Below are 16,262 nucleotides of genomic sequence, written 5' to 3'. Positions count from 1 at the left end.
TAATTTTAAAATGAACAAACAGATTTCACTTGAGGTTTTGGAGTAAATCTGTTTTAAACTCTCTGCAGTTAGTAATGTCCACCACATCACTGCTAGGCAACTCCTCTTCAAAACTTTGGAAGTCCTCAATGTTTTCCTCCAAATTACAAATATAGCAGGTAAGATAATGTTACATCAGTAGTGTATGATACACTGTACATTACTGTACCAGTAACACATTTTAACACCATGACATTCAATGAAATCACAATAAATAAAATTAATAAAATCACAATAGTTATACACAAAAACATGTTAATTAGCAAACTGTTATGAAATATAAGACATTTCACTAACCTTAACAGTAAATGAAAGACAGTGATCCTCTTTGTTGTCTAAAGAGTCACTATGGTTGCCTTGGCAACTCAACTGTCACCCATAACTGTCACCAATACAGAACTGAATCTCACTGTGACCCAAAGTCAATGTGGGGATAACACATGCTTCGTGAATTTTTTTTTTTTTTTTTGAAGGCAGTTTGATCCTACATTTTTAATTAATAATTTTTATTATTTCTAAAAATTAACTAAAAACTAAAATTAAACTAAAAATGCAAAATTAAAAGAGTTTAGTTGAGACCCACTGATGTAGAGAATTAAAAGATTATAGCTTCCAGTTATTATACAGCCTACAATAAGCCATGTAAATCAAAACTCTCTAATCAGTATCGTGTTACTGAAATATTATGCTCTAGACAAGAAACAGAAAAACAGGTGAGGGGGTACACAAATAAACACAAATTTAAAAATCTTTTTTTTCTTCTCACCTTTTTCGCAGTTCTGAATACAATCAGTTTTGCATTCCTGCTGTATAAAAAAAAAGTCACATAATGAGCTCCAAATTAATTATGATATTACAGTTATCCTATTATCACAAACATGCAAATGGTTTATGGTTATCACTCCAGGGCCTCCTTTGATTCTTCTTTTGCATGCCAGAACCTGAAGAAACAGTAAACAGAAAAACACATCATTCCATCAGAGTCATAGAATGACTGCAGGCAGTCATTAACAGGGCTGACCTGTAAATCAGTATAGTTAGTAAGTAAAAGTAAACCACTACATCATAGTAAGCAAGTTGGTTAGTAGGTGGGCAGAAGTAAGCAAATAGGTGTGATTTTGTGTGATTGTTAATATCAGTAAAAAGTTCTAATAGTCAAATTTAAAGGAGTTAAGCTTTTAACAAGCACCCTTAAAGGGATAGTTCACCCAAAAATGAAAATTTGATGTTTGTCTCCTTACCCCCAGGGCATCCAAGATGTAGGTGACTTTGTTTCTTCAGTAGAACACAAACGAAGATTTTTAACTCAAGCCGTTGCAGTCTGTCAGTCATACAATGGCAGTCAATGGCTACCAAATCTTTGAGAGTAAAAAAAACATACACAAACAAAACCAAATTAAACCCTGTAACTCGTGACGATACACTGATGTCCCAAGACACGAAACAAATAGTTTGTGTGAGAAACTGAACAGTATTTATATCATTTTTTACGTCTGATTCACCACTATGTCCTACTGTCCTGAGCGCATGCACAACATCTGGTGCATGACGTGTACGCGCTCTGGCGTAGTATACACAAGCGCCGGAAGTGATCGGTAAGAGATTGGGGCTGGTGATGTTTGTGGACATGGTGGCGATGGTGGGGACAGTGGAACTTGTACAGTGTGTTAACGTCTTTTCATTGTCTTCTTCAGAAAATGACTGACCCTGATTGGGGTACCATGAGTTTGGTCTGGTGTAAATAGAAAGAAATGAAATGCTACAAATAAAACTCACCGTAGTGAAATATCTTATTTGTGTATGCTTTGAACTGTAAAAGTGTATGTAAGGACAAAGTTAATTCATTTTATACAGAAGGGCTTGAGTCATTCTAAAACCAAGCTAAATGGAATTTAGGTTATCTGGTTTCATGTTTCACACTGCTCATAGCATAATATTGCCTGGGGTTATCAATTAAAGGTACCCTATGCAACTTTTGGCAGTCTAGCAGTTCATCAATAAAACTGCATGTACCTTGCAGAAGAATGTTGTAACCACAGCTACTTCTCCCTGTTTATGAGATTGGCCTGACAGGTCTAAAATAGTCTGAATATAAACACTTATCATAGACTCAGTGCATCGATTCGGGAAGAGACAAAAACATGGTTTGAACATGGATTCATGATGTACTTATTCATTATGTGAATTTTGTTAATTATAAAAATAAGTTTCAGTGCATATTAAATCCTAGGTTTTTATTATCTGAAATTTCACACTCTACATTGCTACCTTGTGTCTGGCTTCCAGCCGTGTAAGTAAAATAATCAATGTGAAAACAAAGAAACTCACTGAATTTTCTGATTAAATTGTTACCCATCCATGTTACATAATTTGTTCAAACAGACTAATATACTTCAATTCAATTTTTTCTTGTTAGTCACTTAACACAAAGCCTGCATTTATCTTTTTCCTTTCCTTGGAACATCCAGTAGACCTTTACTTTCTTCAGCTCTCTGAAAATCTCACAAAGTTCACCAAGTAGCTCTAATTTTTTTCTTCTTATTATTATTATTCATGATTTATGCAAAATTATGTTTTCAGTCTTACAATGAACTACTTGCTGATAAATCTGCTTACGTAAGTGTCTGTGTAGGCCTTACATTGAGTGCCTATTTTCTTTTCAATGTAAAGTATTGAAAAACAAAATATACACTAAAGTGAACTAATTTTTCTGCAGTATCTGCATCAAGCTACCTAAAGCTGTCTTAAAAATTACATTTAATTTAAATTTATGGGTGAACTGTCCTTTCTCTCCACCTGTATGTGAGATCAGATGTGCCATATAACATGGCATGAGAATGGCATGAGCACCATCAAGATCATGGGTTTGATTCCTAGGCAATGACCGAACTGATAAAATGCATCTTCAATGCCATGTAAACTGCTTTCAATAAAAGCACCTCCTGAATACTTGTATAACTTTGACTATATTATAATACATGTAATACAAAGGCAAATGAGAATTCACAAAACAGAGTGTGTTATATTTAAGATTAATTTTCTGAGTTGACAGACTAAAACAGCATTCGTTGTCTCTTGCATAATATAAACAAAATCTTTTTGCAATTTCAATCTTGTCAAACAGGGAAAATAAAATTCCAAAGCTGTGCTTTATTGGATATATTTACTGCTACTGATCACTATATATGGAAAGCCAAAGCAACTTAAATTGTTCAATAAACATTTTCATCATTGTTACAGAATATTTGTCAAATTAACATGCACTGTATGTCTTCAGACAGGTATCCATAGTTGTTGAGGTTGAGTTGAATTGCATGAAGTTTCTTGGACTTATTGCAGTCACAGTCATTGTTTCTTGTCAAGATCAGTCTTTCCCCACCACCTGCCTCGCTCTTTCCAAAAGGCTTCCAGTTTATATTCAGATGCAGAGAGCATCATTTCAATGATGCTGTCTATGGCTTCGGCAGCAAGGGATGCACATGGCTGGCCACATCATTGAAGGAGAGCGGGAAATAGCTGGGAACTTCATCCCCAGGGAAAGACACAAGCTGGGCACCCTGACGATTGACGTGCTCATAGAGCACCCAGACACCACCTTTCACTTTGTGGGAGGAAGCAACATCACTGAAAGTAATGTCGTGAAGACAGGTTTCTTGGCATCCCTTAGGAAAAAGAAGTTTATTCAAGTGTGCTATTAGTATACTTCTTTTAAACTAAAAATAGGTAAGTATACTTTCAGTCTACTTCTTATGTACTTCTCAGAAATGTGCTTTATATACTTCTCAGAAATATAGTTAAAATGACATTTAAGTATACTTGATTTATACTTACAAAAAGTCTAAATGTATTTGAGACATACTTGTGCTCTGAGAATCTGTGTTTTCATTGTTATACATGAGAGATGCTATTACACATCTTCTGTACAGAGTTTCCAAAACACAAGTGAAGAAGAAACCAAAACAGATCCTTCTACACTGTAAAAAATGCAAATACATATTTTCCATTTTACGAAACATTTTGTCTCAAATACTAAAAAAATGCCATTTTCTTAAAAAAAAACTAAACACCCTTGTCGACCAATAAAATTACGCAATTGTTGTCCTAACTAGTCAAACACAGTTGTCTGAGCAAAGAATTTCATATTGTTGAAATTTTAAGGCTTTGTAAGTTCCCAGCATGCATTGCAGCATGAATAAATTATCCAGTTACTGTTATAGGATTATTGTTTTTGTTTGCTGACTTCATTAAAACTTTTTGTTGTTGTTGTTTTGTCATTATTGTTAGTTATTTGTTGTACTGTGACATACAGATCTCATCTTTTTAATATTTGCCGATTGCCACCATTCTTGAGGTTTGTGTATCTAGTTTTGAGGCCTAGATACTTTCAACCCCTTACATCTACTGCCTGGATATCTTAATCTTGTTAAATGCTTTACAAACAAAGACAATGTTGTCTACATAGTAGATTAAGTTATTCATAATGTTTTGCATGTTCAGATATTCATACAACAAAATATATACAAATTAATACCTAAACAGGGACATAGTAGTATACTTAAAGTATGTAATAAAGTTCACTTAAAGAAAACTTATGAGTATACCTGCAGTATAAAACTACTAATCTAGTAGTTCACTGAGACTATACTTCAAAGTGTACTAAAATGCATAAAAAGTATTTAATTAGTAAACTATCAGTATACCTATTAGTTCACTTTTAGTATACTTGCAGTACAAACTGAAAACATAGATGTAAACTAGTTGTGTACTCAATGTTTACTACTGTTATACTTAAAGTATACTTAAAAGTATACTTTTATATACTAGAAAGTGGGCCAATTTAGTCCCAAGGAGTATTAAAGTAGTGCACTGAAAAGTATACTACTAGTATGCTGATATTTGTATACTTACTATATAAAGTATACTTACAATTAGACTTGAACTTTACTTAAGTATACTTAATAAAATAAACTTGAAGTATACTTCTTTTTGGTAAGGGATATGGTCACGCTTCTTCCTTGATAGTTCACGTCCTCAAACAGCTGGATTTCAGGGTTGTCCAGGTCATCTGTGATGATCTTGAGGGAAGAAAACATTCCCTTGTCATCAAGAGTAGCATACTCTCCTTCTTGAAACACCCGTTGCTTTCCAGCAAAATTCTTGTCGTAATATGCTACCCATGGTGCGCCAATAACTTTAAGAGATGAAATGACATCGCTGAAGCCCTTTTCTTCTAAGTTGCAGACATTATTCTTGAATTCAGCTGTTCTGCCCCTGAAGCCCTCTTCTGTAAAAACAACAATCTTGCTCATTTTGAACAATCGCTGGAGCAGATTGGAGGCTGAAGATTGCAAGTGCTTCTTTATCAGCTTCTTGTGGCTTTGCCTGTAAAAGTGACTGAAATGGTGTGCAGAGCTGCCTTTTTTAAACCACAATTACACCAAAGTGGGCGTTGTCAAGGTTGTGACAGTACATGTAGGATCTGGCAGCTGAGAAACTAACAGCTCCTTGGCTGTCTGTCATATGTTTACTTTGCTGGTTTGATGTGCTTTATACAAGGAGCATGCCAAAGCTGTATGGTAAAAACAAACAGACATTTAAATGTGGAAAGTTTACTTACGCATGAATCAATTGCAGTTTCACTCTGTCTTAGAAGGGTTCAATTTGAGCAGATGATTTTACCATCACTGATACTGTCAGAGTGCACTTCCACAGTACATTCAGCATCTGGCTCATATTCACAATCTCAAACATACTCTCAACACTATCATTTTCAATTACTTCAAAATTAATATTATGATAATTTCTGCATGATATTTGTTTGTTTTATGCCTGTGGTAATTATGAGTGAAATATCACATCATTATTGTCTATCAATCTGCCACCTTGAGGAATAAAGGTTGCGTGTATTGAGTCAGATATTTAAATTTTGTTGCGCAGGAAAAATATACTTACACTATTTTCTTTTGAGAGAGGTATTATTTTTTTTCGATTTTTATTCTTTCAAAATAGAATGGGTTTCATTCATACTGGACAGCAGAGGGCGCCCTCATGCAAAAAAAACACATATGCGTCAAAGAAGTATCACTGATGACGTTCTGTTCCAGCTTCTCTAATATGGATAAAAGCATCGCTATTGCTGTAACTGAGAACTGAAGGATTAAGCCTGTCACAAGAAGCAATGAAGAAGTTTTAACGAAGGAAAAAAACACAAGGACTCGCTTGAGAGAAATAAACTAAGAACTTGCTTTGTCCTGTTGCCTCTCTAGGAAAGTACTAGTCTCTTCTGCCATCAAACCAAGGCCAAGGCTCCAAGACCTTCTGTCGCCATTCTGAAGGTCTGGCTACATGAGACTAAGTGACATGTAAATCATATAGGCTAAGCATAATTTACAGGATTATATCAGCTGGGGGTTTGTTTTGGACTGTTGCATAGAAGAGAGCCTATGGGTGTGAATTACCTTGCAACATGTCCTGCCAAAAATATGTAAAGCAGCAGGCACCTCTAACATTTACACAAATCACTGCCTTCAAAGCATCATAAAACAGAGACTGGCTAATGCAGGTCTCAAATCAAGAGAAATTATTAAAGAACCATGTCTAATATCACCACAGTGCTTCACAATAAATGTACATGTTCAATTAAATGTAAACATTTACCAAAAAAAAAAAGTTGAGGAAGATTTTGGAGGCTGTGCGAGGATTATATGTATAACAAACCCAGGCAAGGGTCATATGGACATATGGATAATCAGAGTTTGAAAGATGAATGTCAGTCTGAATTTGAAGGTAGGCATACTATTTAATTTGCTTATTTTGCCCAGTTTCTATCTGCTGGCATATGCTGGTGGTATTCATGATTTTGATAAGTAGAAGGCCAATTTAAGAAGCTGTTGAAATTTTTTTTAAGTATAAATCAATGCTGATGGTTGTGCTTGTTAAAGCATGTAAAAAAAGACATTGGCATGTAGCAGTTGTCTGCTACTTGTTTAAAGATCAGTAATTGTGTATAAATATATTGTTGTCTTCACAACACCCAGTGCTTCTTCCAACTACCTTAAGCAAGATTCTGCACCTAGCACAACAGAATCTTCATCTGACAGTGAAGGATAGGTTGCAGGACCCAGTACAACTCCAGCAAGAATGTAACTGTTTTAACTGTTAAACTATAGTAATCAACATTTGAAGTGGATTAAAACCTTTCATCAAAGTTGTCCTAAAACCAAAACAAAACCCGTTCTTGTCTTAGGACAACTTTGATGAATTTTTTGATCCACTTCAAATGTTGACTACTATATTTGTGCAAGAGATCTCTCAACTCTAGAAATATCACTACAATAATACATTATTTTTGTTGGTAAACGGTTTGTACAAAGTTAAGTAGTTTTTATTTTGTCAGAACTTGTTTGCTGTTTTATTACAGACATGTGACTGCTCCAAAATACCAGGAGATAAAAATCAATTTTATCTTCATGCCACTCTGTGGTTTTCCATACTTTAGCAAGGTGTAATTTGTTTCAGCTGCATTTGATTTCAGTTTCTCTTTTAAATTATGTTAAACAGTATAATAAAGTGACCACGTCTCCTTGTTTTTCCTCCATTCATCGGGTCACCCTGGTAAAAAAAACAGCATATGCTGGTTAGGTATGTTTTGATGCTGGATTATGCTGGTCATGTTGCTGGTTTATGCTGGTCATGTTGCTGGTCAAGGACCAGCTTAAACCAGCAAAGGACCAGCATAAATCGGTTAAGAACCAGCATAAACCAGCAAAGGACCAGCTTAAACCAGCACCAAAGCATACCTAACCAGCATCCCAGCATCAAAACATACCTACCAGAATATGCTGTTTTTTTCACCAGGGCATCTTGCAAATCTTTGGCTGAGTGTTGCAGTTTTTTCTCAGTTGCTTTGAACAAACATTTTATGATATTGGTACTACACATTTTATGCTGAGGAATAAGGCTGCCAGAGTTTCTAAAGGCTTGATTGAGTTTTAAGACAATTATGTTCCTCACCATACAAATAAGTGACTTTAAAACAGCAATGTTGAATAAGGGTTGAATAATTATGACACATTTGTATTATTAAAAACCCTTATAACTCAGAGATATTACTTAATATATTTTAATATACAAGCAAACTGTTAGATGCAATTTTTTATAAAAATCCTGGATCTTCAGAAAAGGTTCTGAAGGGTTTTGTTCTGAATATCAGCTCTCCTGATATATGTATAAAGGTCAACAGCATGATAGTGAGTTATATTGTTTAACTGTTGTAAATTATTAACCAACAACAGCAGTTTATGAAACTATTTAGCACCCGCCTTGTCCTCTCTCTTTTCATAATCATATGAACTGGAAAACAAAGTGGATACACTTAAACGTAAGGTAAGCCACATTATTTAAGGTAAGTGGCTATGCATGTATGCAAAAAAAAAAAAAAAAATCTGAATCCAGTAAATACTTCTAGAGGGGATATTCATACTGCTGTTTCATAAAAGAGTTCGTTTATTTTCACTTTGATCAGAGACTCAAACAGAAATATATCTTGTCTGTCAGTGATGGACCACTTCAAATCAGTGTTTGCGAATCAACTAGATGAGACATTTAAACAGTAAGTATTTCTTGATCTAACTTAACTTTATAAATGTATATTACGTAATTTATATTTGCATTATGATTATAAGTATATAAGTATGTAGTCACAGAATGTACTTTACCAGAACTCTCTGTGTGTTTTGGATCAAGTGGGGACATGCGCATACGTATAAATAACTGGCTTTTCAGCAGATTCACTGTATGTGATATTCCACAAAGCATAAAAAACCCAGACTCCCAAAAAACTATGCTCATGCTAAACTTGCTAACCAGCACATTATAAGGAAAGGCTACCTTATACTCACTTCTGCTGTAAGTGAAGCTGGATTGTGAATGATTTGCGTGACCATAGACAGATATATGTAGATCGGGAGGCGCATTCCCTTCACAAACAAACGTAATCCACTGCATCTTCAGCAGCTCAGATGTCAGGATTAAATGACGACCACTATGTTCATTATTACATTCAGCAACACAACACCTCAATCGCTCAATTCTTGTCTAACTTACATCCCTGCTCCGGTATCAAAACATGGAGGTTGGACTGCTACAACTGATCTGAGGTAAGACGCTCATGTCAATCAACTATTGTGGGAGCGGCCTCTGTCAGTGTGACGTCACAACGACAGGCATCTGAGAATGGCTCGATTTGAAAAAAGGAAATATTATTTTTACAGATTAATTAAAAACCACTGCATGGATTTTTATCATTTTAGGGTTTTCATATTTGTACATACACTGCCAACACACATTAATGTTCAAACAGCATGTAAAAGTGAACTTAGCATCCGATGACCCCTTTAAAGCATGTGAAATACTCTGATAGTCTACTAACAATAAAAATTGCATCTAATAAATTTGTCGCCACATGGGAATCCAGGTAAAATTTAATAGCATTTAAGAGTAAGTCACCAGTTGACCTGATCCCCAGTTGATCCAAAACACAGGCATCTATTAAAAATGCACAAAACAAGTTTAAAATACTTTCTAATATTCCAGGAAACTTCACATTTTGGATGACTTGAAAAGAAAGATAAACACACTGAACTTAGATTTTAACAGAAAGCATCAGACACTCACTGGTCAAGTAAAGAAACTTAATATCATTACTGATGAACTGGAATCCACACACAAAAACACCACAGTGGGCAGTTTGACAGGAGCAGCAATGGGAGCAGCTGGAGGAATCGCATCCATAGTGGGTCTGGCTTTGGCCCCGGTCACATTAGGTGTTTCTTTAACTCTTACTGCTATTGGTAGTGTTGTTGGAGTAGCTGGAGGAGCAACAGGTACAATATGCAACATCATTAACGACACCCAGCAGAAACACCTACGTGAGACTATTGAGAAGATCACCAGTGATTTCCAGAACACCATCAATGCAATGTTTGAGAATGTGAGTACAATTATTAATAGCACAGAAGACATTCAACAGCTGGTGCAACAGGAAACGAATCATTATATACCAACAAGGATGATCCAGGCAGGTGTGGATAAAGTGAGACGCGTTTCAGCCCTTTTAGGACTCCCTAAAGCTGAAGTGCCCCCAAAGAGTCAAGGGACTAAGCAGTTTGATAGCATCTTTAGTCCAACAAACATCTTTGTAAAAGGCTTCCAGTTCTGTTCTGGTGCTGTCAAAAAAATTAGATCATCTTCAGAGACTGTCAAAACTTTTCATTTGACTTCAAAGGCTGCCAAAACTGCTCGTTTGTCTTCAGAAGCTGTCAAAACTGCTCGTTTGTCTTCAGGAGTCGCCAAAACTGCTCGTTTGTCTTCAGAAGCTTTCAAAACTGCTCGTTTGTCTTCAGGAGTCGCCAAAACTGCTCGTTTGTCTTCAGAAGCTGTCAAAACTGCTCGTTTGTCTTCAGGAGTCGCCAAAACTGCTCGCTTGTCTTCAGATGCCACCAAAACCACCCGTTTGTCTTCAGAAGTTGCCAAAACCACACGTTTGTCTTCAGGGGCTGTTAAATCGGTCCGTGTGTCTGCACAGACTGCAAAAGCTGCCCGTTCAGCAGCGGCGGTCAGTGGTGTAATCTCAGCTCTGTTCCTTGTTCTTGATGTTGTTTGTGTTGTTCAAAATTCAATGGAGCTCTCTGAAATGAATCAATCAGCAGACAAAAGAAATGCAAAAAATATCAGATCAAACACTTTGAAATTCATTCATCAGATGAGAGAAACAGCTGCTCATTTTCAGAAGACTCTAAATGAAATTAACAAGGCTAGAAACAATGCTATTGAAGAGTTTAATAAAGAGCTGAAAAACAGCACTTCTTTCCTGCTTAGGCAAAAGCAAAGAGTCAGCTATAAAGGTCTAATTTTAATGACAATTATTTTGATCAGCATTGTTCTTGTTTTTTTAATTCTGTAGTTCTTTGGAGTTCTTCACAAATAAACTGCTTGATCTGAGGTTTTTATTATATGTTACCATTTGTAATGTAATGCACCAACTTGCAATGTTTCCTCATCTACTAAGAAAACGAGTGAAAAAAAAAACCTGGTTACAACAACAACAAAACATGAGTTTACCAAATTATAAAACTGAACCTATACATGTACAAATTGTGTGGTGTGCTGACGAAGTTCAAGACGATAAAGAACCTTGAAATGGACTTGGCCCTGTTTACACCTGCTATTAAGATGCATTTTGGTCGATCAAACCACAAGTAAACAGCACTAAATACAAATGTTTTGATCTTTCCGCTTTCAACTTCCAGAGGGAGCTGAAAACACATTTGACCCAACTAAAACAAAAAAGAAACAAAACTGCTGCTCTCTGTATTTTTTTTAGTCATTTGGTAACATTCATTTGTAAATTCGTTAGCTTATTTCATCCATTAGATAGAAAGATCTGGAAAAAACAAACAAAAAACATAAAATTACTAGTTTAATGATTTTAGGGAGTGTATACATAATAAATATACACAGTACACACACATATATTATGTAAACAAAAACTTTTCTTTTGGATGCCAGTGTAATCGGGCCAATTGCAGCTGAGTTTTGGCTAACACTGCTGTGTTCTGGCAACGGCTCACCAGTGGCCTGTAGCACAAAGCGAGATGAACAAACTCAGAGTAACAGAGTAAGATTTGAGTTGACAAAACCCGATAAAGCCAGCCTGGTTTAGATCAGATTCACCAGGCTCACAAAGCTCGATGTAAACGTTCTCTGTCAATTCAGAGTTTGAACCAGAGTTTGTGATTAACTCTGGAGTGTGTGCATCTGAATGTGTGACGTGTGCAGCAAACAGCCAAACACACAGAACACGGAGAGCATCAGCAAAGCGCTGTTTGAGAGAGTAAGCACAATTCACTTTTCTGCTGTAGATTAAGAGCTGTTCTTATTAAAAATGTCATAAATTTAAAGATCCATCTGTGTATGAAATAGTGATTGGCAAAACGGTCATGCATTTAAGGGTTAAATGCATTTACAAGGCAGGAATAAACACTTCTGCTGTGACTATGCAAAGGAATCAACTGAATTTAAATATTTATATATAGATTCACACAGAGCTCAAAAAGAAAACATAAGTTTAGTCATTTTAAAGCTTATCTATCTATCTAGCTATCCTATTGTCATGAATCAGGCCTCTGTGGCTCCCTCCGATCACCACTGGAGGGCACCCTCTCCAGAGTATTAACCCATGCGGACTTCATTTCCCATAGCACCCGTACCTGGGCCTGATCACCTACAGGTGCCGCTCATTAACCCCTCTATTTAAGCTACCTCTGGACGCCAACTCTTTGTGAAGTCTTGTTAGCTGTTGCTGCATTTCTGAGCGTTTGCCCCTGTGTTTTGATTATCTGTGTTTGACCTGAACTGTACTATCTCTGATTCTCCACCGCCTGCCTTTGGACCTATTACTTTGTTTATTGGACTCTTGTTCTTCTGAATGCCACCTGCCCCGACCTCACACTCGTTTACGGATTACTCTTTGGATTGTCTCTGTTGTTTCTGACGTTGTTGTTGACCACTGCCTGTCTGACCATGATATTGTTTTAATAAAGCTGCAAATGGATCCTCACGTTCCTGACCCTTCAATACACCTATATTCCACGACAGGATTTTTTTCATTACTTACAATTAAGAGACTGTGAAAAAGGACACTACTTTGATCACAAACCAGGACAATTGTTTTTTCTGTCTTTTTCTGCTCATATTTTAATATTCATTTGTCTGTATAATGAGTGTGTTGTAGGTCTGTGTTTAATGGTTATTCCCTCATCTCATCTCTTCCCACCCTCTTCAATCCCACTTTTCCACAGCTTTACATGCTCATTTCTTGAGTCTTTTTCAAATCTGAGGTGAGAACGACCAGTGCTCAAACAGGGGGGTTTCATGACACTCTAAGCATACAGCCAAGGCAACACAGGAGTGGCTACGGGACGACTCTGTGCTTGTCCTAGAGTGGCCCAGCCAGAGCCCTGACTTGGACCCTATCAAAAATCTCTGGACAGTCCTGAAAACGGCTGTCAAACGAAGGTCCCCATCCAACTTGAACAAGTTTGAGAGGATTTGCAAAGACGAATAGCAGAAAATCCCCAACTCCAGGTGTGCAAAGCTTAATGCGTCATACCCAAAAAGAATCAAAGCTATTGCTGCCAAAGTTGCTTCAACTAAGTACTGAGTAAATGGTGTGAATATATACTTTAATAATGTGATATTTCAGTAGTGCTGAGCAACAATTAATTGTGATCAATCACATCCAAAAGAAAAGTTTTTGATTACATAATATATGTGTGTGTACTGTGTATATTTATTATGTATATACTCCCTAAAATCATTAATCTAGTGACCTAAGTAATATACATCATAAAAATAAAAGGGGAGTAAGATGGAAACTAGTGTGTGTGTGTGTGTTTACATAATAAATATGCACTGTATACACATATTGTGTAAACAAAAATTTAATTTTGGATGTGATTAATTGTGATTAATAGTTGAATAGCACTATATTCCAAATTTACAGACATAAAACATTCTAAAATTCTGTTTTCACTTTGTCATTATGAGGTAGGGAGGGTAGATTAATAAGGAAAAAAAAAACAATTTAAACTATCAGGCTGCAACATAAAATTGAAAAAAGTAAAGGGCAACTGAATACTTTCTTGAATGCACTGTATATCCACTAATAATGTTTGCTAAATCCCAAGGTATACTTTGATTTCTGTGCATATACGAGGGTCTATGTACAGTGAACAAATGATCCAGTACCCTGACACCAATTTTTCATAATAGTACATGCTGTATGAGCTTTTTAGCACAGATTATATACTGCCATTTAATAAAGATGACCTGGAAAAATGTAAATCACATTTTAGATGTAAGATTTATAATCACATTTTTAGCACAGATTATATACTGCCTTTTTTTAATGAAGATAACCTGGGGAAAAATGTAAATAACATTTCATTAATATTTAGAAGATATTATTAAAAAAAAAAAAACTCATCATCAACTGAATATTTAATCCACTTTAAACAAATAAGGCTGAAATTTAATAGAAATCGTACCTGCATTAATTGCTTTGAGCTTTTGGTACCTCTGTAATTCATCCTTTCGAGTAATGCTGCATTATTTTGGTTTTAAAATGAAAAAGTAAATTATTTTAGCGGAAAGACTTTTATTTTGGTCCGGTGATGTGACGTCATGAAACTGCGTCTGTGATTCAGCTGAAGAAAGGTGTGTGCTTTTAATCATGTGAAGTGTTTAAATCAACAAAACATGTTTAGAAAAGTGTATATAAAACCGCGAAATTAATATTAACTATTGTAACACAGTGATGCAAAAAGGTGCATCTCATTTAGCTCCCTATATAGTGAATCAGTTCATCTTAAACACGAATTCGGTCACTGGCAAGTAGTAATGAAGAGACGGAGCTTTTCGAAACTCCGAGTCAAATGAATCAATTGTATCGCAAAATGATTCACTGTTTTGAGTCGCTCAAATCAGCGCACACTGACGACACCTGCTGCTCAAAACTGTGTAAATGCAACGAGAACAACAAACAAACATGTGTAATGACAAACCTTTACAAACAAACTGCAAACACACTCGCCTTATGAGTGTGCTGACTACTAAATTAGGGCTAAATGACACACACAGATTTAATTTGCATTTATTTATATATTTGTATTTTAATGTTAAACAGGAAAAAGTGTCCAAACACAGAAAAACTCCTGGTGAAGCAGCTGAGATTCACGTGACACATTATTATAAAGATGGCATTTATTAAAGAGGAGAATGAAGACATGAAGATTGAAGAAACATTCAGAGTCAAAGAAGAAGAAACTGAGGAACAAACAGGTTGGTTTTCATTTTCGAAACTGAACTCACTCATTTGATCCTCATCAAAATGTCCAGCTCTACAGAAATGAATGATATTTTGAAGAATGTCAAAATGTCCTAATTAAAGTGGTTTTATGTGACATTGAGCTCACATGACTAGACAAATAGTAACAAACTGAGAAGATCCTACTACATTTCTTATTGAAAAACTCATCTCAAATATATTTTGGGCATTGTGTCTGTTTCTGAATTGAAAACCAAAATATTTTTATTCAGCCGTGGCTCTTGAAAACAAAGATGTATATATACTGAATCAATCTTGCATTTAAATTATAAATGTGTTCAGCATTATTTAACATATTTTCCAAGTTTCTACACCAGGTTTCAACAGACAGGTTGACTATTGATAGATTCTGCTGGATTTGGCTGAGCAGTCACTTGGGTGTCATATTGAAGGGTTTCTATGTATGGGTCTCATGAACAATATTACCAAAGTTGCCATAAATAATTAAATTCAGAAATATCAAACATAAGATTGTGTATGTTTGGCTTAAAAAGTTTAGACTTAAACTGAATGTTTGTGAATGATTGAGTATAATACAGTGGAAGTTTGCTTAAGTACTGAGGAATTTCAGCCATTCAAATGTGTGTAATTTGCAGATTTTTAAAAGTTTTGCTACGGTTTCCGGGTTGAACAACATGTTTCCTGGAAACGGTGTGCAACGGGGTTTGAGATACATTTTCTTTTGTTTAATGGGTATGTCAAAAATGACAGCCTAATCAGTAGCAACATGTATATAAACCACATGGTACTAAAGAGAAGCTCACACAATGGGTCCAAATCAAGTCGTTTACAAATGTGTCCGCTGCAGCTTGGTATATGCAACAATTGAAGAAATTAGAAGACATGTTTGTCGTAAGACATATATACTAACAATATACTATATTGAATATAGTATATCAACTTGATAATGTAGTTGCTTATGTTTTAGCTTCATTGCAAGGCGGGTTTATTTCTGTACCAAATTTCATACACAATGGTAATTAAGTGATTCAGGTAAAAAATAAAAGGTACTAAAAAAGTAAGAACTAGAAATAAAATAATTTAAATTAGAATTGATGACCAGGAGAATCTTGCTATGGCTGTTGTTTACACACTGATGCACATACTGCAAAAGGGTTACTTTCACTTTCAAGGTTTGCAATCACTCATACTCTGTTTACTACAGAGTGGTAGTATTTACCACACAGTTTACAAGATTAGATGTTTCTCAGTGATGCCCAGCAGTGGTGGAAAGAGTACTGACAAAATATACTCAAGTAAAAGTACCATTACGTTC

General features: G+C 35.6%; 3 protein-coding genes across 5 annotated transcripts in view; 2 read left to right on the top strand and 1 right to left on the bottom strand.

Moving 5' to 3' along the window:
• Nucleotides 1-3,491: 3,491 nt before the first annotated feature.
• Nucleotides 3,492-5,401, bottom strand: LOC127160326 (epidermal differentiation-specific protein-like). The gene is made up of 2 exons (XM_051102975.1): nt 5,046-5,401; nt 3,492-3,701 (listed from the first exon to the last, which is right to left on the bottom strand). The coding sequence occupies exons 1-2, from the start codon at nt 5,346-5,348 to the stop codon at nt 3,492-3,494; spliced, it is 513 nt and encodes a 170-aa protein (XP_050958932.1). The 5' UTR covers nt 5,349-5,401.
• A 2,844-nt stretch (nt 5,402-8,245) lies between these two features.
• LOC127160327 (uncharacterized) lies at nt 8,246-11,040 on the top strand. Of its 3 annotated transcripts, none has more exons than XM_051102976.1 (3): nt 8,246-8,424; nt 8,564-8,650; nt 9,634-11,040. In XM_051102976.1, exons 1-3 carry the CDS (start codon nt 8,387-8,389, stop codon nt 11,000-11,002), a joined length of 1,494 nt encoding a protein of 497 aa, XP_050958933.1. In that variant the 5' UTR covers nt 8,246-8,386; the 3' UTR covers nt 11,003-11,040. The 3 variants fall into 3 exon arrangements, with proteins under 3 accessions (XP_050958933.1, XP_050958935.1, XP_050958934.1); XM_051102978.1 differs by having other exon boundaries at nt 8,249-8,424; nt 8,596-8,650; XM_051102977.1 differs by having other exon boundaries at nt 8,250-8,443.
• A 3,697-nt stretch (nt 11,041-14,737) lies between these two features.
• LOC127160328 (gastrula zinc finger protein XlCGF49.1-like) overlaps nt 14,738-16,262 on the top strand; it is a 7,009-nt gene continuing 5,484 nt past the window's right edge. Inside the window, exon 1 of the mRNA XM_051102979.1 lies at nt 14,738-14,940. Coding sequence (XP_050958936.1) covers nt 14,856-14,940 — 85 coding nt within the window. The 5' untranslated portion in view covers nt 14,738-14,855. The remainder of the gene's footprint in view (nt 14,941-16,262) is intronic.

This window comes from Labeo rohita, unplaced genomic scaffold (genome assembly GCF_022985175.1).
Source record: "Labeo rohita strain BAU-BD-2019 unplaced genomic scaffold, IGBB_LRoh.1.0 scaffold_327, whole genome shotgun sequence".
Taxonomy (NCBI): domain Eukaryota; kingdom Metazoa; phylum Chordata; class Actinopteri; order Cypriniformes; family Cyprinidae; genus Labeo; species Labeo rohita.
Note: the sequence above shows the minus strand (reverse complement) of the source record. Positions and strands in the feature narration are given on the sequence as shown.

Excerpts from the sequence above, each read along its gene's own strand:
- LOC127160326 (XM_051102975.1), bottom strand. The coding sequence starts at position 5,348 with ATGAGCAAGATTGTTGTTTTTACAGAAGAGGGCTTCAGGGGCAGAACA. Across the intron at positions 3,702-5,045 it reads TGAACTATCAAGGAAGAAGC|GGATGCCAAGAAACCTGTCT; the intron begins GTGACCATATCC and ends CTTTTTCCTAAG.
- LOC127160327 (XM_051102976.1), top strand. The coding sequence starts at position 8,387 with ATGAACTGGAAAACAAAGTGGATACACTTAAACGTAAG. Across the intron at positions 8,425-8,563 it reads TGGATACACTTAAACGTAAG|AGACTCAAACAGAAATATAT; the intron begins GTAAGCCACATT and ends CACTTTGATCAG. Across the intron at positions 8,651-9,633 it reads CTAGATGAGACATTTAAACA|GAAACTTCACATTTTGGATG; the intron begins GTAAGTATTTCT and ends CTAATATTCCAG.